General features: G+C 41.0%; 1 protein-coding gene across 1 annotated transcript in view; it reads left to right on the top strand.

The window, feature by feature from the left end:
• Positions 1-23,937, top strand: part of LOC124555464 (PH-interacting protein) — a 262,681-nt gene that overhangs the window by 159,113 nt on the left and 79,631 nt on the right. Inside the window, exons 13-15 of the mRNA XM_047129386.1 lie at positions 4,597-4,886; positions 7,840-8,065; positions 12,945-13,100. Of these exons, the coding sequence (XP_046985342.1) occupies positions 4,597-4,886; positions 7,840-8,065; positions 12,945-13,100 (672 nt within the window). The remainder of the gene's footprint in view (positions 1-4,596; positions 4,887-7,839; positions 8,066-12,944; positions 13,101-23,937) is intronic.

The following is a 23,937-nucleotide window of genomic DNA, read 5'->3' on the forward strand; positions in this document are numbered from 1 at the left end:
GTGTGGAGTCCCGAGGGAACTGCTTTGAGGGTGATTAGGTATCCAGCACTCCAGATAAGTAGTTTTCTTCCCTGGCCAGAGGTCGGATACTTTTCTGACAGACCTCGTATGTCTGATGGAATTGGACTGATCATGTTCCAGTTTAACTGGAATCTACTGTAATGCATTGCTTGACTTACACTGAAATTTCAGAACTTCTGTAACACCTATGTGACCTACTTCCATTGGAGAGGAAGACTATTGAAGCCTGTGAGCCTCTTGTGATGTTGGGAGAGCTGAGGCTGGAGTGATGTATTTCATACCCCTCATGCTGTGAAAAGTATTCCAGTCAGTGATAATGGAGACAATGAAATCAACATTGTCAAATACATATTGACTGCGGGTTACACTTGGGACAGGCTCTTCAGGGTGGTAGACAGTTGACAACTCCAGCTGTTGACCTTTTCTTCATAATAGCTCACTGAACAACTGCAAACAAGTGCTTAGTTAATAAACATAAAGTAACTCCCCAATATAAACATGAGCTCAGTGAAGTTATTTTGTCTACTCACATGGGAGAACTAGACAAGAAATGCTGGGAAGGTATAGTCTGTCTGGAAAATGAAGAGTGCTGAGTGCTCATGGTGGGAGAAGTTACCTTTTCTGGAAGAACGCTATGATGTCATGTAGGATGACAAAGAATCAATTTCCCCTCTAGCAGTGTAGTGTAGTGTAGATCATTGTGGAGAGATTTATGGAGAGTCTAACCAGATGTGCTTATTGCATTAGTATTATTAGCAACACATACCTGCATTTCATGTAGTTTTAATGCACCCTGTGGAAAATAAACATCCCCAGGCATGTCTGTGCACTGCGTAGCCAGTGATTCATAAGATGTGCTGCGAAGGATTGCTGTACTGTAGGTGCTTCTTGTAACATATTGGGGTAGGTAGTTTAGTGCCCTACATGTTATACGAGATTGCTTGCTGTGTTAAAATATAATTCTCAGGTTACAATACAGAACACTTTATTAATCGCAAAAGTTCACAATGACTTTTTCCTGAAAGCAGCAACTAAAAGATCATCCATGATCACTTCAAATTAACAAACAAATAATTAGCTGGTATGATACTATATCCACGAGAAGTGTGTCTCCCCTTGTGGATGTAGAGCGGTGTCCATGAGGAACTGGACTGCAAGGAGTAGTGTAGCAGCATGATGATAGTGCAAAGCTTGTCTCAGTGAGCTCTGTTAGGTGGACTATGAGGATAAACAGTTCCTGGCCTGGAACTGTGGGAGCAGCTGAAATGACCTGCTTGGATGCTGTGCTTTTCCTTATGTACCCAGCAGGTGGAAGTATGCTTGCTACCAGTTGATGTGTGGACTGTGTTTGTTCTTTGAGAGCAGCCCTGCCGATTTCCTGGTGTGTGTGCTGCTTGGAACTGTAGCTGTTGCCCCTGGTGGAGCCTGTAACAAATTGTGTTCGTATACAGAACTGTGTCATGACATGAGATGCTTATATCTCCAAAAGAGAGAAGCTTGTGAGGGTGGGTAGGCAAACCTGCAATGTGGAGTCTGCTTACTGGAGTCTGCTTGCTGGCTGCGGACATGCTTAGCCTATGGCCAATATACAACAGATAGAATAGGGAATCACCTGCTTGTTCCTCAGTTTGCAGATCTATGAAGGAGGGATGTGCTTAACCATAATCCGATGACCTACCATCCCTCAAGTTTCTATTCTCCACCCCCACCACTTCCACCCTTTTACACAACTAGAAGACAATTTATCCTGTAATACAGCTCTGCTGCACTTGGATGTGGTATGCACATTTAATATTTGTTCTTAACTCACTCCATTTAACTACAAACATTAATTTTATATCATTAAATTATTGTTTCTAATAATGAGTGATTTTTCCATCCCTTGCAATGGAGAACTATTAGTCAAAAAGAGAGAGAAAAAAAAAAAACAAATAGGACTTTTTTTGTAGGAAATTTCATGTAGATTAATTTTATACTGGGAAAAATTTTCATTACAAGCTGTGGGTTCTGTATTATTCAAGAAAAACATAAAACAAGTTACCTTCAAACTGCCCCCCATACCCATGTTCATGCCCCACTGGTGGGGATGTTTAGTATATTGTTCATGACACTCCCTCCTACCACTTTACATAAATTTGCAACTGCACAATATTCTACTCCTCTTTGACCCCTTTTGGTCTTATAAACAGCAATAAATAAACCAACAATTATATTTTCCATCTCTGATTTATTCCAGAGACACCTGGTTTCTGCATTCCATTATTCCATAATCAGGCCCTCTGTGGTAACATAGCAACTGCTAAACATTCATTAACAACCTGAGTGCAACTTATGTGCTCTGGTTGTTTGAGTCTATAGCCATGTTACATATGCTGGTGCAGGTACTGGTTCACTTCTGCATATTTTGCGTAGATATATATAAGCTGAGCCACTATGTTACGGTAGAGAGCCTGATGATGGCATAATAGAATGCTGAAACCAGTTGCCTCTGGAATAAATCAGTGGTGAAAATGCAGCTGTTGGTTTATTTATTGCTAGTTATGTACATATCAGCTGTCATCTTATAATCCCTTCTAGTAAGGATGGATAAAATTAAATCTGTTGGTCTTCATTGACTGAGCTAATACTGAGTCCAATCTGTACAGCAACTAATAGATGTTTTTGTGCTCTTCAGTCCGAAGAGTGGTTTGAAGCAGTTCTCCATGCTACTCAACCCTGTGCAAGACTCTTCATCTCTGAATAAGCCTCACCAATGTTCTCTGTAAGCTGCTGGAACGTATGGTGTGTCCGCTGTTTGGTTGGGTCCCAGAGTCACGTGGCCTGCTGCCTCCATGTCAGGGCAGTTTCCTCCAGGGTTGCTCTACCACTGATAATCTTTTATACCTTGAGTCTGCCATCCGAACAGCCTTTTCCAGATGCCAACACCTGGTTGCCATTTTTTTTTATGTACGTAAAGCGTACAACATGACCTGGCGGCATCATATCCTTGCCACATTGTATGAGTGGGGTCTTTGAGGCCCGCTCCCAATTTTTATCCAAAACTTCCTGTCTTTCCGTGTCCAAGTTGGTGCCTCCCATAGTTCCCCCCGTATTTGGGAGAATGGTGTTCCGCAGGGTTCCATATTGAGTGTATCTCTATTTTTAGTGGCCATCAATGGCCCAGCAGCAGCTATAGGGTCTTCGGTCTCCCCTTCTCTGTATGCGAATGACGTCTGCATTTCGTATTGCTCCTCCAGTACTGGTGTTGTTGAGCGGCACCTACAGGGAGCCCTTTATAAGGTGCAGTCATGGTCTCTAGCCCACGACTTCAAGTTTTCAGCCGCAAAGTCATGTGTAATGTACCTCTGTCAGCATCGCACCGTTCATCCAGAACCTGAACTTTATCTTAATGATGATCCACTCACTGTAGTGGAGATGTATTGATTCTTAGGACTGGTTTTCGATGCCCGATTGACTTGGCTGCCTCACCTTCATCAGCTTAAGTGGGAGTGCTGGGAGCACCTCAATGCTCTCTGCTGCCTGAGCAACACCATTTGGGGTGCAGATTGATATATGCTGCTGTAGCTCTACAGAGCCCTTGTTCAATCCCACCCTGACTATGGGAGTCTGGTTTATGGTTTGGTGGCGCCTTCAGTGTTGTGTTTCTTCTACCCAGTGTACCACTGTGGCGTTCGCCTAGCGATGGGAGCTTTTAGAATGAGTCCAGTGACCAGTGTCCTGGTGGAGGCCGGAGTCACTACATTGTGGACCCGATGTGCACAACTGCTCTCCAGATATGTTGCACACATTCATAGTTTTCCTGAGCATCTGAATTACTGTCTCCTTTTCCCACCCGTGGCAATTCATCTCTTGCATAGGCCGCCCAGGTCAGGGCTCACATTTGCGGTTCGTGTGTGTTCCCTTCTCTCCGAACTGGAGTCCTTCTCTTTACCACCTCTGCTTGAGGTCCATTTATGTACACCTCCATGGTGTACACCTTGGCTGAAGCTTCATCTGGACCTTTTGCATTGCCCTAAGGACTCCGTTAACCTCGCTGTTCTCCACTGTCACTTCCTCTCAATTCTTGACGTGCTCTGAAGTTGCTTATTCTGACGACTTGATGGCTGATCATAATGTTGGCTTCGCCTCTGTCCACAGAGGCCATATTGAACAGCGTTACTTAGCCACTGGTTGCAGTGTATTCACTGCAGAGCTGTTGGCCATATCTTGTGCACTTCAGTACATCCGTTCCTGTTCTGGTGAGTCGTTTTTTCTCTGTTCTGACTCCCTGGAATGGTCCAGTTGTTCAGTGGTGTTTCTGTGAACCCCAGGACACGTCGGAATCTTAGGCAACGAACTTGCTGACAGGCTGCTCAAACAGGCTACGTTGGAACCGCTCCTGGAGATGGTCGAGCGATCGAAAGCACATTTTTGATGGATGATTTTGATGCTTAACGATTTTTAATTCTTTGATACCAGTGTAAAGAGCTGACATTGATAGAAGCATGCTGATAACATTTAATTTGCATAATTATAGTTTGATAATTGTCATCTGTACTGTTTTCTTCAGTGCTGTTACTTTAAATATTGTTACAGGTGCTCTAGTGCAGGTTCTAAGAGGGCATAAGGATGAGGTATTTGTGTTGGAAGCTCATCCATTTGAAGCTAACATATTGCTAAGTGCGGGACATGACGGGCAGCTTATTATTTGGGATATAATAGCTGGGACACAAGTGATATCATTCCAGAATGCCATCGAAGGTCAAGGGCATGGAGCTCTGTTTGATGCAAAGTGGTCACCAGATGGAACAATGTTGGCCGCTTCAGATTCTCACGGCCACCTTCTCGTGTATGGGTTTGGACGTGGCAGTGACAGATTTCATAAGGTGAGTGAGAATGCATCAACATCAGAAAAGAGTTATTGGAGAGAAATGCTCCATTTTACATGTGGTAACATGTAAAAGGAAAAAATGTAAATTTAAGTCTGTTTCTGTGTGCATTGTGTGTGCTTTGGGGAAGGGGGAGTGAATGTGGTTGATTTGACAAATACAGTAAAGAGGCTAATGCTTGGAGACCATAGGGAAATTACAGTGAAATGCAATAGCAGTAAGTCTGATGTCAGACCACCATCTTACTTTATATATGAAATAAAATTGAACTCCAAGAATGACTCTTTGACTGCACTGGAATCTGCACTGTTTCGAAACTTTCTAACACTATAAAGCTGAGTGCCTGGTAGGGATTCAGAGCCAGAACCTCAACTTTCATGGACAATGCTCTTAGGGACTGATCTACTCAGGCACAATTCATGACCCACTGTCACAGCTTCATTTACACCACCACCTTTTTCCTATCTTTCAAAACTGTGAAGATGGCAGGTAGTGCACCGTGCCTGGATAGCTTGGCCCACAAGAGCTTGTGTGTGAAGGTGAGATTGTGGGTTTGTGTGTTTAGTCTACCACACAGCTTTAATCTACCTGGAAGTTTCAGAGCTCATTTTGGTTGAAGTCTCCAAGCAGTATGTTTTCTAAAATGTGAAGCTCTCTGATTGCAGTTTGTGATCTTTCCCACATTCATGTCCTTTTTGTAGTAGTAAATCAAAAGACCTGTCAGTCAACAGTCACCCGCTTTACAGCAATTAAGTCTATCATGTTCGTTCGTACGTATGTCTTTTTCTGTGGCTCTACAACATTCACATCGTAGTAATTCTGATTTGTCTACATACATCCATACTTTGGCTACAACAGCATGGTGCCAGTGCATGTCTTTCTCCTCAAACTACTTTACCGCACTATCACATAATCCTCTATATTCAGGTACATTCTTTGCAAGTCTCATAATGATGCTTGATGACAATGATGATGGTAAATTGTTAGATATCATCTTCATAGAGGGCACCACAGCCATATATTTATTAAATGATTTCCAAATATTTCTGTGTAGTTTGCATATATTAAGACTTCTTCATTCCACAGATATCTTACATATCACAAAGAACAATAAAATTTGTAAAGTAAAATAAACAGAAACATGTTGTGTGAATGCACTGCCATGATGGTACTAGTTGTGAAACAAAGTAATCGTCTAAACAAATACAGCCTAAAGTGGAAAAATGCTACATTCATTAAATAAACTGTGAGAGTAGTGTTACCAATTATTGGTGTGGATTAAATCCCGTTCGGTCTCTTGCTGTAAATGTAATGTATTTCCCAAACGAATGCTATAGTTCTGCACACATAAGAAGGCAGGTGGTGGGGTTATGCACAGTGTCAAGTAACACTTCAGCCATTAGCGCCATTATGCCATGCCTTACAGTAGCGTGTGGTCTAAGATGTGCTTAAAACTGTATAACATTGATTTTAATGTTAGTTTAGCTATAATGAGGGTACTTAACCACTTCAGTGTTCATTATGGGTTGCATACAGTTTCTTAAGCATATAAATATTTTTAGGGAGGGTCAGAAGCAGAAACAGAAACAGTGGCCCAGTGTGGTACTTGTCCCAGCATTGTAGGCTACCAGGGTAGGCAATGGCTGCAGTGTGGTGGTGAACACCAAATGTCTCCACACGTATACCAGTAACCTTTCCCAGGCTTTCCGCTCTCACAGCTGCTTCACAGATCTCGTACACAAAGTAATCTCCTGGGTTGTCTGTCTAGTAGTATAATAATAATAATAATAATAATAATAATAATAATAATAATAATAATAACCCAGGCCTCAAATCCCTCAAAGCAGTTCTCTACCTAGACTAAAAATTTCTTGAAACAGTTCCTGAAATGAGATTTTCAGTCCCTGATATTCTTCTCACACTACCCAATGTTATCTTCTGTAGCCTGCCTAACCTCCACAACATTCTTGGCAAATCACGTGATTTTACCAGACAATTATTCTTACCCTAAGGTTCCAGTCATTTCATTCATTCCTTCTGTAAAACATGTCCCATGCACATGTCCACTAGGAGTTACTCCAGCTCCACCACAAGTAAATCCTGCAAAATCACAGATACTGTAACTTGAGAAATCCTCATGTTTTTTACTAACTGATTCATGTTCACTGCGCAGGTTTTTATACACTTGTCAGATGCATAAATGCTCACAGAAGAACTTTTTGCGTTGGGGGCACCCAGTACCCACTCGCTGAGCATGCTCTATATTATCACTTATGAGACCAAATTTCTGGCTAAATCATGTGGGTTTCTTGGCTTCTCCCTCTCAGTACTAGTTTTCTTAAACTCTAGTGATGGGAACCTACTCCTGAGTGCCTTATTCACTCCACTTTTCATTTCTCACTCACTCAGTGCCCCCCCCCCCCCTCTGTCTCTTTCTCTCTTTGCCCCCCCCCCCCAATCTCTTTCTCTCTCTCTCCCCCCCCCCCCCCCCTCTCTCTCTCTCTCTCTCTCTCTCTCTCTCTCTCTCTCTCTCTCTCTCTCTCTCTCTCTCATTCAAGAGAAGTGCGGTGCAAGGTTGATTTAACATTTCTAAGCTCTTGAAAATCTTTTTATTTAGTATTACATCAACACTTTCTAAAGAAGAAAAAGATACATCATTACTATAGGAAATCTAATAAAGTTTGTGAATGGATTACAATGCAGCATTCAGCACAATATTTTGGATAGCAATAAATTCATGGGCACCCAAATATTCTCATTAACGGCTTCACAGATAGTATAAGTTGAAATCTCACAGATGATGTAGTTGCAGTTGTCTGTGAAGAAAATACATCTGACAAACTATCTTTTAATTTTGTGCTTCCTAGTGATATAATTATTTTTTATAATTTTTATAGTCTAATAAATAGACATTTTTTTAACAATGATGTTTTGTTTCTTACTCTTGCAGTTGCCAAAGGAAATGTTTTTCCACACAGATTATCGGCCTCTTATTAGAGATGATAATCATCACGTGTTAGATGAGCAAACTCAGATAGCACCACATTTGATGCCACCTCCGTTCCTTGTAGATATTGATGGAAACCCTTATCCACCTTTTCTGCAGCGTCTTGTACCTGGTCGAGAGAACTGTCAAGGAGAACAACTCATTCCAAATGTTGCCTGGCTTGCTGGAGGTAATTAAGTAATTTTAGTCAGTGTTACATGTAATTTAAGGCTGCACATGAAAAGTAAGATTAAATTTATATGTAAAATTTCAAATCCACAATTAAAAAACAGTTTACCTATGTTTAAAGGCAATTGATAAAACTGTATTATGGAACAGCAAAGGTAGTGGTTGGTGGGCAAGTATAGGAGGTACTCCATCCCAACTTTCCTTGCTGCTTCACACACTCATGTTTGCACTGTACGCATCAGTCATCAGCAGTTGGAAGCCTTCAGCATGAAGATCCACATGTGTTGAGTCGAACCTATAGTCCAGGTAGCGTAAGAATATTCCTGACAGTTGCAGTGGGCTGGGCATGACCACTTCATGCGCCTACCTCAACTGATCACATATTGCACTTTTGTAAATGTCCCTATGGTAATGCATGTGTTATCACAGCTCTATGGAAGATTATTGTTTCACCAGCAGTCATTTGTGCATCACAGATGCAAGCTGTCAACAGCACTCCCAGCTCTCAGGGATCATCTTATGCTGACTTGACTGTAGCAAACTATATCATTCAACAGTGCTGTCAGACACATGTTGCACAATTTATTACAAGATGTTCTCCTGAAAATGACATAACTGAAATTGGCAGATACGTTCTGATTATGATTTTATAGCCAAAGGAAAGAATGAGTCCTAACCTCTTAAGTATGGCTGCCAGACCACATGTCAAGGAAATGTTTGAAAATACTCTACTGAAAATTTAGCCATCGATCCAGTCTTGAGACTTTCCATGTTAATGTATTCTCGTGTGATATATATAGTAAACAACAAAATACACTATCATTACTCATCTGCTAGAATACAAACCAATTTCAGTTTTTATTACACGAAAATAGAAGCATCCTGTAGCTTTACGGGTTAGTTTTAATATTGGTACAAAGCTGAAAATGCAAGTCTTTTGTTACGCACGAGTAACATTGAGAAACATCCCAGCACAGTCAGTGGCAGCTTTTGTGCGTCATATCAATAATTTTTGGGAGGGGAGAGGGAAGGGAAAATGACAGGGAAGGAAGCAGGAGAGAGGAGGGGGGGGGGGGGGGGGCAGGGAGGGGTCAGCTTGTGTTAATGTCATTGTGAATGGCAAAATAGGTCGGGGGTTTAATGACAAATAGTTCTAGGTACACTCATTACTTGTCATTGTCTGTTACAGCTCTGCCTTTTTTAAAAATTGGTACTGAATTGGTACATCTGTGTGTGTAGTGGAGCAGGATTAGAGTTTGGTTTGTGAAGATAATTTTTTCTTTTGGGGTGAGGGGCAGCTTGTATTTACCCCATCCTCCCCCTTAACATGTAAGAATATAGGACACACAATTATTTATTCATGATCATAATGAGTCAGCACCTAGTTTTGAAATGTCTTTTGTGAACAGTCATTAGTCTGACTCTCAAGTCATTAGTTAAACTACAGCATGTGAAATTTTTGTTGGAGGCCAACTGCTGGGGCCGAGCGGTTCTAGGCACTTCAGTCCAGAACCGCACTGCTGCTATGGTCACAGGTTCGAATCCTGCCTGGGGCATGGATGTGTGTGATGTCCTTAGGTTAGTTAGGTTTAAGTAGTTTTAAGTTTTAGGGGACTGATGACCTCCGATGTTAAGTCCCATAGTGCTTAGAGCCATACATGTTCCACTAGAATAGATTATGCTATAATCAACAAAGATGTTATAGATAAGGTAAATTACAGTAACTTAGATTTTCTTTATTCTGACCACTTCTGTCAGGTGATAGAATACAAAAATTCAGTTGTGCCTAAAATAACAAAAATTGTGCTACAGAAACGAATGCTGAATACCTCAAATATTAATGCTCTTAAAGACAAACTAGTGAATGAAAAATGGGATTCTGTGTACCAGGTAAAAGGGTTGGATGAGAAATGGAATGAATTCTACTCAACCCTATTGCATCCAGAAGGTAGTTAAAACTGTCAATATGGAAGTAATCCTAGACTAAAACTCCCAACAAATCTGATTAGGCTCAGGCAGCAAGTACATGATCTAAACCAGCTTTATAAAGCTACTACTATGTAGGTTTTCAAGGAAAAATACAATAGGCCCAAGCAAACTTTTAAAACTGTAATTGTCAATCTAAGGAAACAGATTAACAGCAAAACAGTAGAACAGTCTGACAACATAAGAAAGGCATCTTGGAAGCTGATTGACAAATACCGAAAAGGTCCCAAAAAGATGAACATGGAACCACTCAGCATAAGACATGATGGTAACATTATAAAAAACCCAGATACTACATGTAATATTTTTAATAACTACTACATTTCTGGTGAACAATCAACGCATATTACAGATTCACAGATAGAGATCCAATGCCATCTCACCCAGTGTACCGAATTTGAATTTGTGGAAGTGAATGAGCAGGAGGTTCACAGGGCAATATACATGCTAAAGAAAAAAAATTCATCTGGATGGGATGGCATATCCAGTGCTATTACTAAAGCATGCTTAAAAGAAATTTCTAAACCTCTTACTCACCTGATTAATTGCAGCATTAGAGAAAACATGTATCCAACGGTTCTAAAAATGTGTGTAGTGAAACCAGTGTATAAAAAGGGAGGTAAGGAAGAAGTCTCCAACTATAGACAAATGTCATTAATTCCCACTTTTAGTAAGATATTCGAAAGCATTATCCTTTCTCAACTAAGTGCCATTTTCACAAAACATAAACTGCTTGTAGATTCGCAGCATGGCTTCAGAAAAGAGCTAAGTACAACCACAGCAGTTACACAGTTCATCCATGAAGTTTACTGTCTGTTGGACCAGAAGATGCAGACTGCAGGTATATCTTTGGACCTGACAAGAGCATTTGATACGGTAAACCATAGGGTACTTCTTAAAAAGCTAAAATCTTATAGTATTGGGGATCAAGCCATGAATCTTCTAACCACGTAGCTGTTGAATCATAAGCAAAGCACTAAATTGTCATACAAACTAGATAATAAAATAATGAACGCCCAGTCCACCAGTGAACCAGTATTACAAGGTGTACCACAGGGCTCAATCCTTGGACCCTTTCTCTTCCTTATATATATTAACGACATTGCACAACCCATTAACTCCCATATTGTAAGCTATGCAGATGACACGTCTATCTTATTCTATGGGAGCGAATCTAAAGAACTAGAATCTCTTGCTACTAGTGGTGTAACAGAAGTAACAAAATACTTCAATGATCAGGGACTCAAGATGAATGTCACCAAATCTCAACTACTGACATTTAAAACAGGCAGTTCTCATCACGACAATATGAATAGTGTGTGTAATATCTCTGCAACAGAAAATGGTAACTGTAAATTCCTGGGTGTATATGTTGATGAAAATTTGCGGTGGACATACCACATTAATCTCGTATGCAGAAAAGTCAATAGTGCCATATATCTCCTCAGCCAGCTCGCAAAGATAGTTCCTAGCCAAGCACTGAAATTAGTATATTATGGAACACTTTACCCCTTTCTCAATTACGGAATTGAACTATAGGGCTGTGCAGCTGATGTACATTTAAAAATAATACTGCTACTACAGAAAAGAGCAATAAGACTTATAATACATGGGATGGGACATAGAGATTCACGTCGTGAAGTGTTTGTGCAGCACGAATATCTGACAATATATTCTCTGTACATCTTCAAAATAGTTGTATTTTTTATAAGTCAACCAACAGAAGCTATAAAGGGCAGTGATGTACACGATCACAACACTAGAACATAAGTGTAACTATTTCCGTAACAGAACAACGTTATGACTGATAGAAGTCCATATATCAGTGGTTTGATTTGGTATAACAAGCTACCAAACTCTCTAAGAATGTACACAGGAAATGTTTTTAAAACAAAATTAAAATCTTTTCTAATACAAAAATGTTTATATTCTTTCATTGAATTTTAAGATAGTGACTGTAACATGAGGCATTAGCATATCAGTTGTAATGTGATAAATGTAAAAAATAGACATAAGAAGCAACAGCTACAGAATATAGTGTATTTTATAAGTATAAATATAACCATAGTATTAAGTCTGACGTTCGCAAAAGCCATCATTACGATGGCTCCACGCAAAGAAAATGTAAATAGATTGAACCGTTTTTGTTGGAGTTTGGGGAATGACTTTAAGACACTGCACTCTTACATTGCCTTTTAGTCTTGACACGTGTAAATGTTATTTAACAAATCTTAAGTATTCTGTCTTTGCTAGCGATCTTATGCAACTCAGTGGTTGACTAGCAAAAATTCCCATGGTTTTAAAAAAAAAAAAAAAAAAAAAAAAAAAAAAAAAAAAAAAAAAAAAAAGAAGTTTTATTTTTAGAATTCCTTTTGCAGTTGTTGTTGTTCTTCTTCTTATTTTTTAATATAAAACTGGACTTGCAAGCTAAAAAATTTATCAGCATTCTGCAACCCTATCTGATGTAAGGTTTAAAACGTCGATTAATACACATGACTCTTATGTTTACTGGAAATTTATCTGCATCATTCTGTTCATCTGTGCACCTTTTTAAATATCTTTATCTAATACTCTTCTAATGGCAAGGTCACTGAAAAAGGAACCCAGAACACAGGTGGAGAAAATGTCATTGAAAAGGAACCTTGAAACATAGATGGAGAAGTAGAAGAGTAAGGTGTTAGTGTGATTTCTTGATGGATCCACACTTTTATTTGTCAGAATGGAGGAAAATGCTGAAAAGCCGAAACAAGATGACTAGACCAAGATTTTAGTGCAAGCCTTTCTGTTTATTTCTCAATTGAATTTGCTGCAAAACACCCTGCAAAAATAATAATATCAAAGTTCCTTGAATTTGAATGGGGTGGTTTTATCGTGTAATGATATACTGATTTCAGGACATCAAGAAGTTATTGAAGGTCTTCCAACCAGTGAACCACGTTCAAATATAGACCAAATGATTGCTGCTCTTGCAAATCGTCAATTGGGTTCTGATGGTTCTGCAGCAGCAGAAGCTGGTGAACAATCAAGGCCAAATTTAGCACCTAGAGCAGGTATGCTTGCAATTGTAATGGAAGATGTATGAAGGCTTAATCTTGCTTTTGATGCCCAGTTGGTACCAGAAAAGCTAAATTTATGGTATTCTGTGATTTTATAAGTCTGAAAATTCATTTCATTTCTGTCATTTTGAAGAAAAAAGTGGGGGTGAGTGTGGAAAAGGGGGGGGGGGAGGGAGGGATGGACACCTGTTTTAAAAGCAATATAGTTTTTTTTTAATTATTTATTTATTTTACCTTTAGATTCATTCTTCTTAGATGTGAAGAGAGGCTGTTCAATAACTTCTTAGCTTGCACTATTGAGCCAATGAGTGTGGTTATTTAAATAAATGGAGTGCTTCTTGTGTCTACCAATTAGGAATTTATTTGGCAGGAACTTTTGGAGACAGCTCTGGTATTCACCTTACAGCCAGAGGGAATCTTTCAAAACCCTGCCCAAAACTGCCATTCTTTCCATGTGTTTTGCTATTCTGACTATTGCTATTATAGTCTCCATGTCTGTAGCAGATAGCTCTCAAGTGGACCTTGACACTGCCACAGCAGTAAGTGCTTTAACTCCATCCTTCAGATCCATGTAGTGTGTCATATTGGGCCTTGGCTGGTTTCACCATCTTCTGCTGTGATATTTTTTTTTGTTTTCAGAGCATTAGCAGTGACTGCTGCCACTCCACTCATTCAGCCACCCTTACTGATGCTATTAGTTTGGTTTTATGAATACTGACAGGAAAAAAAGAGACCATTGATGGCTTGCCACTTCTCCTTTGTTTCATCTTCTCAGCTCCTCCTGCACTAGCTGAATTCACGTGGTCTTTCTTCTTGTCTTGCAGCTTGTCATGAGTGAGACCAGGGCCTCAGAAGGTCTTGCAGCCATACCAACATGTGAAATTTGGCCCACCACAGCAGGCACCTGTCACAAACTTGGCCCTCATGCAGCTTACTTGGCACATGTTTTCACATTGTCACAATATTTTTTGCAAGCTCTTCTCAAAGGTATTTTAATCGAAGTGACTTCATGTCGAATCCCACCAGAAGATTCTCCACCTCGATCAGAAAGTCCAAAAGCTTACTCAGCCCATAGACTTGGGTTCGTATGCTTCCTCTGCCACTTGTGTGCAGTTGTAAACACTGCCAAGATAAATAGTGGCAGTCTGTTCTTACTACTCTGACTGTGCAGCTTGACAGCCACGTAGCTGAATCTGACCTTTCTGGACTGTTTCCCAGTCTCACAGCCTTGAAAACTCGCTCCGACTGTTTGGCACCTTCTTCCTTCAGAGCATTTTGTCCGTCGTTGAGATGATGTACTTAGTGGTGTGCAAGTAGGAGAGCTGAAGGTGGGGTGATGCACAGTAGGAAGGAGCAGTGTACCATGTGGTATTATAGCCAATGGTATAATTCTGTGGTGTTTGCCTGTAGTGTGCACTTCAGTGTGCATGTAAAGCATTTATTCTTATCATGTTACTTTACATATGGTGAAGGTATTGACCCACTGTAGTGGTTATTACGAGTGGCATAAAGCAAACATGTCAAGTATTAAATTAAGTAGTGACAGTAATAGTTTTCTGATCATCTAATTTTTATTTGAGGAATAGTCAAAAACAGAAAAAGTGGCCCAATGTGGTGCTTTCCCATAGTCGCAGATACCATGGTAGGCAACAGTTGCAGTGTGCGGCTTGAGACAAAGAGAGAGAGCACACTGGTGACACCTCAAAGTATTGTGTGTCTCTGTCTGTGCGCAATACATCATGCACCCTTCTTCTTATTTGCACATCACTATTGTAGAGGCTTTGTGGGCATGTAGCCGGACATATTGGTTACCTGTATTTATAGTAACGTGTTAATGTCCAGAGACTTGACACTGAACTCAGATGTCTCCCAATCGTGGCAATAATTGTGGGATTCTAGCCAGCTTCTCCCTCTGTACTAACTGTACACAGGAGGAGCAGGCAGTTACATCTTGCTGTTCTTCTTCTCAGTGACTCTCAGGTGATCAGTCAGATGAAGCCCATTCTCCCTCACAAAACTGCCCACTTTTTCTTGCTTGTTTCACTCATGTGAATAGTTGAATAGAACAGCCAGGAGTCCTCTCACTTTATTCAATATCTTTCTCATCCACTGTGTGTGTTCTTGTTCATGTTGCATGTTAACAATGACAATGGTACGTCCACTGTTAGAACAGGAAACAAGATTATGTTGTTGAGGTGTACATCATACATCTATCCAACCTGCTCACTGTATCAGAACTGTAATATAGTTATAACAATGCAACCATGTGAAGGAACTTGTAGTTAAGTGTACTGTGTGTAAGAACTGAGATATGTGATAAAGTATTGCTAAACGTGCAAAATCTCAAAAAGATCTGTCTGATGGGGCATATAAACCTAATAGTTGCCTTATAACATCTAACTAGTCCTGAGCAGTCAGTGACCTGTGTGTGTACAAGTGGATTAGGAAATACAGAATAGGAAGAATCAAATATGTTCTTTTACATGATATCTCTATATATTGTGGAGGTGATTCTGAAGCAGAGCTGATATACACTCCTGGAAATGGAAAAAAGAACACATTGACACCGGTGTGTCAGACCCACCATACTTGCTCCGGACACTGCGAGAGGGCTGTACAAGCAATGATCACACGCACGGCACAACGGACACACCAGGAACCGCGGTGTTGGCCGTCGAATGGCGCTAGCTGCGCAGCATTTGTGCACCGCCGCCGTCAGTGTCAGCCAGTTTGCCGTGGCATACGGAGCTCCATCGCAGTCTTTAACACTGGTAGCAAGCCGCGACAGCGTGGACGTGAACCGTATGTGCAGTTGACGGACTTTGAGCGAGGGCGTATAGTGGGCATGCGCGAGGCCGGGTGGACGTACCGCCGAATTGCTCAACACGTGGGGCGTGAGGTCTCCACAGTACATCGATGTTGTCGCCAGTGGTCGGCGGAAGGTGCACGTGCCCGTCGACCTGGGACCGGACCGCAGCGACGCACGGATGCACGCCAAGACCGTAGGATCCTACGCAGTGCCGTAGGGGACCGCACCGCCACTTCCCAGCAAATTAGGGACACTGTTGCTCCTGGGGTATCGGCGAGGACCATTCGCAACCGTCTCCATGAAGCTGGGCTACGGTCCCGCACACCGTTAGGCCGTCTTCCGCTCACGCCCCAACATCGTGCAGCCCGCCTCCAGTGGTGTCGCGACAGGCGTGAATGGAGGGACGAATGGAGACGTGTCGTCTTCAGCGATGAGAGTCACTTCTGCCTTGGTGCCAATGATGGTCGTATGCGTGTTTGGCGCCGTGCAGGTGAGCGCCACAATCAGGACTGCATACGACCGAGGCACACAGGGCCAACACCCGGCATCATGGTGTGGGAAGCGATCTCCTACACTGGCCGTACACCACTGGTGATCGTCGAGGGGACACTGAATAGTGCACGGTACATCCAAACCGTCATCGAACCCATCGTTCTACCATTCCTAGACCGGCAAGGGAACTTGCTGTTCCAACAGGACAATGCACGTCCGCATGTATCCCGTGCCACCCAACGTGCTCTAGAAGGTGTAAGTCAACTACCCTGGCCAGCAAGATCTCCGGATCTGTCCCCCATTGAGCATGTTTGGGACTGGATGAAGCGTCGTCTCACGCGGTCTGCACGTCCAGCACGAACGCTGGTCCAACTGAGGCGCCAGGTGGAAATGGCATGGCAAGCCGTTCCACAGGTCTACATCCAGCATCTCTACGATCGTCTCCATGGGAGAATAGCAGCCTGCATTGCTGCGAAAGGTGGATATACACTGTACTAGAGCCGACATTGTGCATGCTCTGTTGCCTGTGTCTATGTGCCTGTGATTCTGTCAGTGTGATCATGTGATGTATCTGACCCCAGGAATGTGTCAATAAAGTTTCTCCTTCCTGGGACAATGAATTCACGGTGTTCTTATTTCAATTTCCAGGAGTGTAGTAAAATAAACTAGTTTGGAGAACAAAGTTCTACATATTGCTGTGGTGGTGGTGGTGGTGGTGGTGGTGGAGGAAAATGTTCTTAAAAGTTTCATGACACTTTGTAGCTAGTATGATAAATTTATTTTAATAAGGATACTCTTAATAAATTTAAGATTGGAGGATAAAAGTTACGACCAGGTGCTTTCACATAAAGCAAATGTAATTATAAATTGGGGATTTCTAGGGAAGAGGAACATAATTGATGCTGTGCTGATTTAAGAATTGTTAAGATTAAGAATCATAGCATTCCTCAATATTGGTAAATAAATATGTGTTAATGCTACTGATATGGTCAGGCTTGCAGTAAGAATTGTCAGGAAACGACTTTTGCGCATTAAAAAAGGCAGTGAAAAATGTTTTGGTTTTATAATAGCATAAATGCGAAAACAAATGGTACTGGAAGGGAAAAGGTTAGCAGTTTCATAACTTTGTCATTGTCTCGGTATGTAGTGGCACTTTCTGTTGGTGTAGGAAAATATTGGTACTGGTCACTTGAGCCTAGTGATGCAACTCCACTGACTACTAAATAAATGAAGGCCCCGAGACAATTGATGTGAGATGCAGCATATTTAGTTTGGGTAATGAAGGCTACTTGGTGGTGCCCAGATATGTTAGCTGGTGAAAACCACTAGATGATGATCTTGTGTGAAAATGGGCACTTGGTTAATACTCAGCAGAAATCAAACCTACATATGGATCGGACTTCCTTAACTCTTGTGCAGTATACTGCTGCATCCATTTTTCAATAAGCTGCCACTCGAATTCAAAAATCTTAGCAGTAATCCACATGCTTTCAAGTTGAAACTGAAGTGTTTCCTCAAGAGTCACTCCTTCTATTCTGTTGAGGAGTTCCTTGAAAAATTAAGCTGATTATTATTGTATTGCTGACAGCGTTTCCTTAAACTTATGGACTGACATTTTTCAGGTTCATGAACATTTATTTTTATCTGTTATTACTTTTATGTTGAAATTTCATGTACTGACACGTTCCATGACCTTGGAGATTTGCTCGTCAATTTGGTCCTATGGAACTTGGCGTGTAAATAAAGAAAATAAAAAGGACTAATTCAGCAAGTGCTACATGCAGACACTGAGAGAGCCAAACTCATAAACATTGTAGTCTTCGTAAACATACCCCTGTGGATCTTGTTTGTTACAACGTGCGACTGAGTGTCTGAGGCTTCAAGCATCAACTTTATGTTACAAATTAGTCCAGATGTACCTAACATTTTGCAATGTAACAAACAGCATTGATTAAGAATTCGTTTCTATTTTCAGTTGTGCGAAAATTAATAACAGCTTAAAAAAAAAAAAAACCATAAGTGTGGTGTCACCGCCAGGCACCACACTTGCTAGGTGGTAGCTTTTAAATCGGCCGCGGTCCGGTAGTATACGACGGACCCGCATGTCGCCACTGTCAGTAATTGCAGACCGAGCGCCGCCACACGGCAGGTCTAGAGAGACGTACTAGCACTCGCCCCAGTTGTACGGACGACTTAGCTAGCGATGCAACACTGTCGAAGCGTCGCTCCTGTGCAGAGCAGATAGTTAGAATAGCCTTCAGCTAAGTCAATGGCTACGACCTAGCAAGGCGCCATTAGCATTACGTTGCATGTATCTACAGAGTCTCACTTGTATCATCAAGAGCGATGAACAACAATGATGGATTAAAGTTAAGTATTCCAGCAGCTACGTACTTTTCTTTATAGCATTCATTACGTATTCTGTTTCAGACCTCACGCCAGCCTGCGTGAGTTTAAGGCGTGCATTCGGCCTCCTCTCTCAAGTAGTGTGCGTAGTGTTGGCTAACTGCCAACACTACGCACACTACTTGAGAGAGGAGGCCGAATGCACGCCTTAAACTCACGCAGGCTGGCGTGAGGTGGTGGTGGTGGTCAGTGTTTAACGTCCCTTCGACAACGAGGTCATTAGAGACGGAGCGCAAGCTCGGGTTAGGGAAGGATTGGGAAGGAAATCGGCCGTGCCCTTTCAGAGGAACCATCTCGGCATTCGCCTGAAACGATTTAGGGAAATCACGGAAAACCTAAATCAGGATGGCCAGAGACGGGATTGAACCGTCGTCCTCCCGAATGGCTGGCGTGAGGTCTGAAACAGAATACGTAATGAATGCTATAAAGAAAAGTACGTAGCTGCTGGAATACTTAACTTAAATCCATCATTGTTGTACATCGCTCTTGATGATACAAGTGAGACTCTGTAGATACATGCAATGTAATGCTAATGGCGCCTTGCTAGGTCGTAGCCATTGACTTAGCTGAAGGCTATTCTAACTATCTGCTCTGCACAGGAGCGACGCTTCGACAGTGTTGCATCGCTAGCTAAGTCTTCCGTACAACTGGGACGAGTGCTAGTACGTCTCTCTAGACCTGCCGTGTGGCGGCGCTCGGTCTGCAATTACTGACAGTGGCGACATGCGGGTCCGTCGTATACTACCGGACCGCGGCCGATTTAAAAGCTACCACCTAGCAAGTGTGGTGTCTGGCAGTGACACCACAATAAGTATGTGTTGAAAATCATATGTCCATTCATTTCTCTCCTCACTTTTGGTCTGTGTAATTGGTTATTCAGTGTTTGTTGTGGTTTGGGAGGTGTTTCCAGTGGTAATGTTAAGTGACTCACCCTGTATAAATGATTTAGGAGACAATCTGAGTAGTCATCTTAGGCTGTTCACAGATGATGCTGTCGTTTATTATCCAGTAAAGGGATAAAAACAAATTGCTAAATGATTTAGAAAGTATATCTGTATGGTGCAAAAATTGGCATTTGATCCGAAATAATGAAAAGTGTGAGGTCACCCAGATGAGTGGTAAAAGGAATCTATTAAATTTCGGTTATACAGTAAATCAGTTGAATCTAAAAACCATAAATTCAACTAAATACATAGGAATTAAATTACAAAAAACTTAAATTGGAAAGTACACATAGAAAATGTTATGGAAAGGCAAAGCAAAGACTGCAATTTACTATTGGTACACTTAGAAGATGAAAGAGATCTACTAAAGAGACTGCCTACACTATGCTTGTCCATCCTCTTTTGAAGTACTGCTGCATTGTGTGGGATCTGTACTGTATAGGATTGAAAGAGTACACTGAGAAAGTTCAGAGAAGAGCAGCATGTTTTGTATTATCGAGAAATAGGGGAATGTGTGTCACGGACATGATACAGGATTTGGGATGGACATCATTAAAACAAAGATGTTTCTCATTGCAGTAGGATCTTCTCATGAAATTTCAATCAACAGCTTTCTCCTCCGAATGTGAAAATATTTTTTTGGCACAGACTTGCATGAGGAGACATTATTATTATCATAATAAGATGAGGGAAATCGGAGCTTGTACAGAAAGGTATAGGTGTTCATTTTTTCCGCTCACTTTTTGAGAGTGGAATAATAGAGAACTATTGTAATGGTGATTCAATGAACCCTCTGGCAGGCATTTAAGTGTGGTATAGATTATGTTGATGTAGAGTGTAGCACAATCATGGCAGAAGCCAACACTGGGATACATGCCAACATGATGCACTTGATGATGAGCTGATTCGCTCAATGACCACTCTGGCTGGACAGCTAGTATTTAGAGATGTCAAAGTGTGTTTGTTGTGGTGTTGCTGCTACAAATGTCATATACGCCATGTACCAAAGTGTCCCTGATTTCAGTAACTCGGTGAGCACCGACTGGGAAGCAGACGGTGGCGTTCAATAAGTTCTGTGGAGGAATGGTATATTGCTGCCAGTGGTGCTCTTTATGATGTTGAGCCCTTTTGCCTAGGCCTGTGCTGTTACACTTAATTCTTCATGGAAAATATGCCATATTCTTTCTTTTGATATTTCTGTGACACTGTTTCGTAGTCTCACAATTGTATTTTCTCATTGTTACGTCTGCAGTTACAGGTTTAGAACTTTCTTCAAGTGTACCATCTTCAAGAGAAGTGCGCCCACATCTGAATCCAGTGGCACATTACTTAAATGTTTGATTATGATGGTGATAAATTTAGCTTGATTGTGAAAGGCTTGTCAATATACTTAGTTAAGTGAACAATTTCATAGGATGGGGGGGGGGGGGGGGGGGGGGGGGGAACATGTGACTGTCTTAGTTGTAAAGCAGAATGCAAGATTAAGATCAAAAATGGAGGAGCATGGGTATAAGACAGAACAGTAGGCCAGGCTAACAGACAGATAATGGTAGGCCTAAGTGAGTTATGACAGATTTTACAGTTTGGAGAGAAGCTAGGTATTTTAAGATAAGGAGAAAATTTTCTGCAACATACAGCCATAAAACATGGTAGAGAAAGAATAATATCTTTTCAGTATTCAGGCCACATAATTTTGAATGAAATTCTCAAGCTTTCAACAGCAATGTTCAAAAATGGTATATGAGGGATTTGAATGATTTTATTATATATTACACTTAATATAGTATCAGCACTTTTGGAACTTTGTTCATAGTATTTTCCAAAAAACTTTATGCTGTCCACTTCAGCTTGAAATACATTATTTTTCTGAGATTACAACCGTCTCACTATTCTTCAGACCTGGTAACTTTCAGTCCGCATACTAAAATTCTGATTTAGGTTTCCCAAAAAAACTAGATGAATGTTAAGATGATTCCTTTGAAGAAAATAGTTGCAGCTGTTTTCTTGTTACATGCTTGTCCAATGTGAGCTTCTGCACTATCTAATGATCTTTTTGTCAGTGGGACATTAATTCCTTATCCTTTGTTTCCTGTTTCCTGGCCTGCATTATGAACCAATGTGTCTTTCATTTCCTCATGGCCCCCACAACCTTTCACTCAAGATACATGCTCATGTCATTTCTGTTTAACCCTTTGACTGCTGGAGGCATGTCATTGGCTCGCTGCGCTGCAACGCCGAGGCCTGCGGTGTAGTCCGGCTACCTGCGCTGCGAGCCTGTCCCTCAGTGCCACTGCCGGCACCGGATCAGCCCGCGCTGTGCAACCCGCCCAGTGTTGAATACTTCTCCGCTGATTACAACTTCTGCGGAGTCAGTGTGAATTTTTGGTGACTTTGAGCTGTAATATCTCGGGCAATAGTTTTTGTAAAGAAATAAAATTTGGCCATCTTGTAGAACTTTATGCGTTCTCTTAAGAATAATAATGAAAAGAATATTATGAGCCACATTGAGCCAGAAAATTGTAGGTTACTCGGCCAAAAAAATAGACGTCCCAAAGAACTTTGAAGTTTGGCTTCTTGCATCTCCTGAGCTAATGCTGTGATGAACGTGAAACTTGGCACGAAGTTTCATTTCCATAGCCCTTTTCAGTACTGAATGAATTAAGCACAAAATTTAAGATTTTGTAAAAACGTCAAAATGCGGTATTTTCGTTTCGATTTTGCTAAAAAACTATGCTCTGTAAAACATACCAAGCTGTACAACTGGAATGAAAGTTGGGTATTCGCATATCTAGTAGAGTGAACGCATGATGAAAATGAAATTTAAAGTGCAGTAGATTGACAGCACAATGATAAGGAAAATAAAAAATTTTTTCCACTACTATTTTCCAATAATCTGCAAATTAGTCAAAAAGATGTTGATTTTTATGAAAAGATGAAAGCAGGGTATATTTGATACTTCTTTTACTAATACCATTTTCTATTAATGCTTCAAAGCCAGTCTCATTCAAACAACAAATTTTAAGCCCCGAACCCTCCCCAGAACAATGAGTTTAATTTCCAATATTGGCTAACAACAGAGTCAAAGTAGCAAGAAATATTGCTCTGAGAACAGAGTCTTAACTTCGGTATGTTGCTTCGTGTTGATTAAAGGTGTTCAAATCAGTTATGGAAAACATGTTTTGTACAAATAGACTGAATGTGATCTATATTTGTGCTACTAAAGATAAAAGAATATAACTGCCTCTGTTATGCATTAATAATTTAAATGTATTGTATGCACATTAATATATGGGTTTTGTTTTACTGGCACAATGTACTCGTCGTAATTATGTTTGCCACAGCATGGATGTTGTTGTTGTTGTTGTCTTCAGTCCTGAGACAGGTTTGATGCAGCTCTCCATGCTACTCTATCCTGTGCAAGCTTCTTCACCTCCCAGTACCTACTGCAGCCTACATCCTTCTGAATCTGCTTAGTGTATTCATCTCTTGGTCTCCCTCTTCGATTTTTACCCTCCACGCTGCCCTCCAATGCTAAATTTGTGATCCCTTGATGCCTCAGAACATGTCCTACCGACTGGTCCCTTCTTCTTGTCAAGTTGTGCCACAAACTCCTCTTCTCCCCAATTCTATTCAATACCTCCTCATTAGTTATGTGATCTACCCATCTAATCTTCAGCATTCTTCTGTAGCACCACATTTTGAAAGCTTCTATTCTCTTCTTGTCCAAACTAGTTATCGTCCATGTTTCACTTCCATACATGGCTACACTCCATACAAATACTTTCAGAAACGACTTCCTGATACTTAAATCTATACTTGATGTTAACAAATTTCTCTTCTTCAGAAACGCTTTCCTTGTGCATGGATATTGCACCATTTCAATCACCAAGTCCGTTCATTTGCCAGTAAACTGCTATATATGATGAAGTCAGGCTTCATTTGAATAATTTTACACCTGTTGCATCTATTTCCCATCCTTTTCGATCCAGGCCTTGGACCGGCACTGGTGAAGTTAAAAATGGATTTATACGTTTTTTTACATTTTTGCCTTTTTTTTAGTAGTTCATTCAGAAGTGTCAATAAATTTTCTCAGATTTAGTTCCCAATGACTAATAATGCTTCTTTGTATGATAAGTCTCAAAGCATGGTACAACATATAATGGAATGTTGAAAGTTTTGC

This window comes from Schistocerca americana, chromosome X, assembly GCF_021461395.2.
Source record: "Schistocerca americana isolate TAMUIC-IGC-003095 chromosome X, iqSchAmer2.1, whole genome shotgun sequence".
Classification (NCBI taxonomy): domain Eukaryota; kingdom Metazoa; phylum Arthropoda; class Insecta; order Orthoptera; family Acrididae; genus Schistocerca; species Schistocerca americana.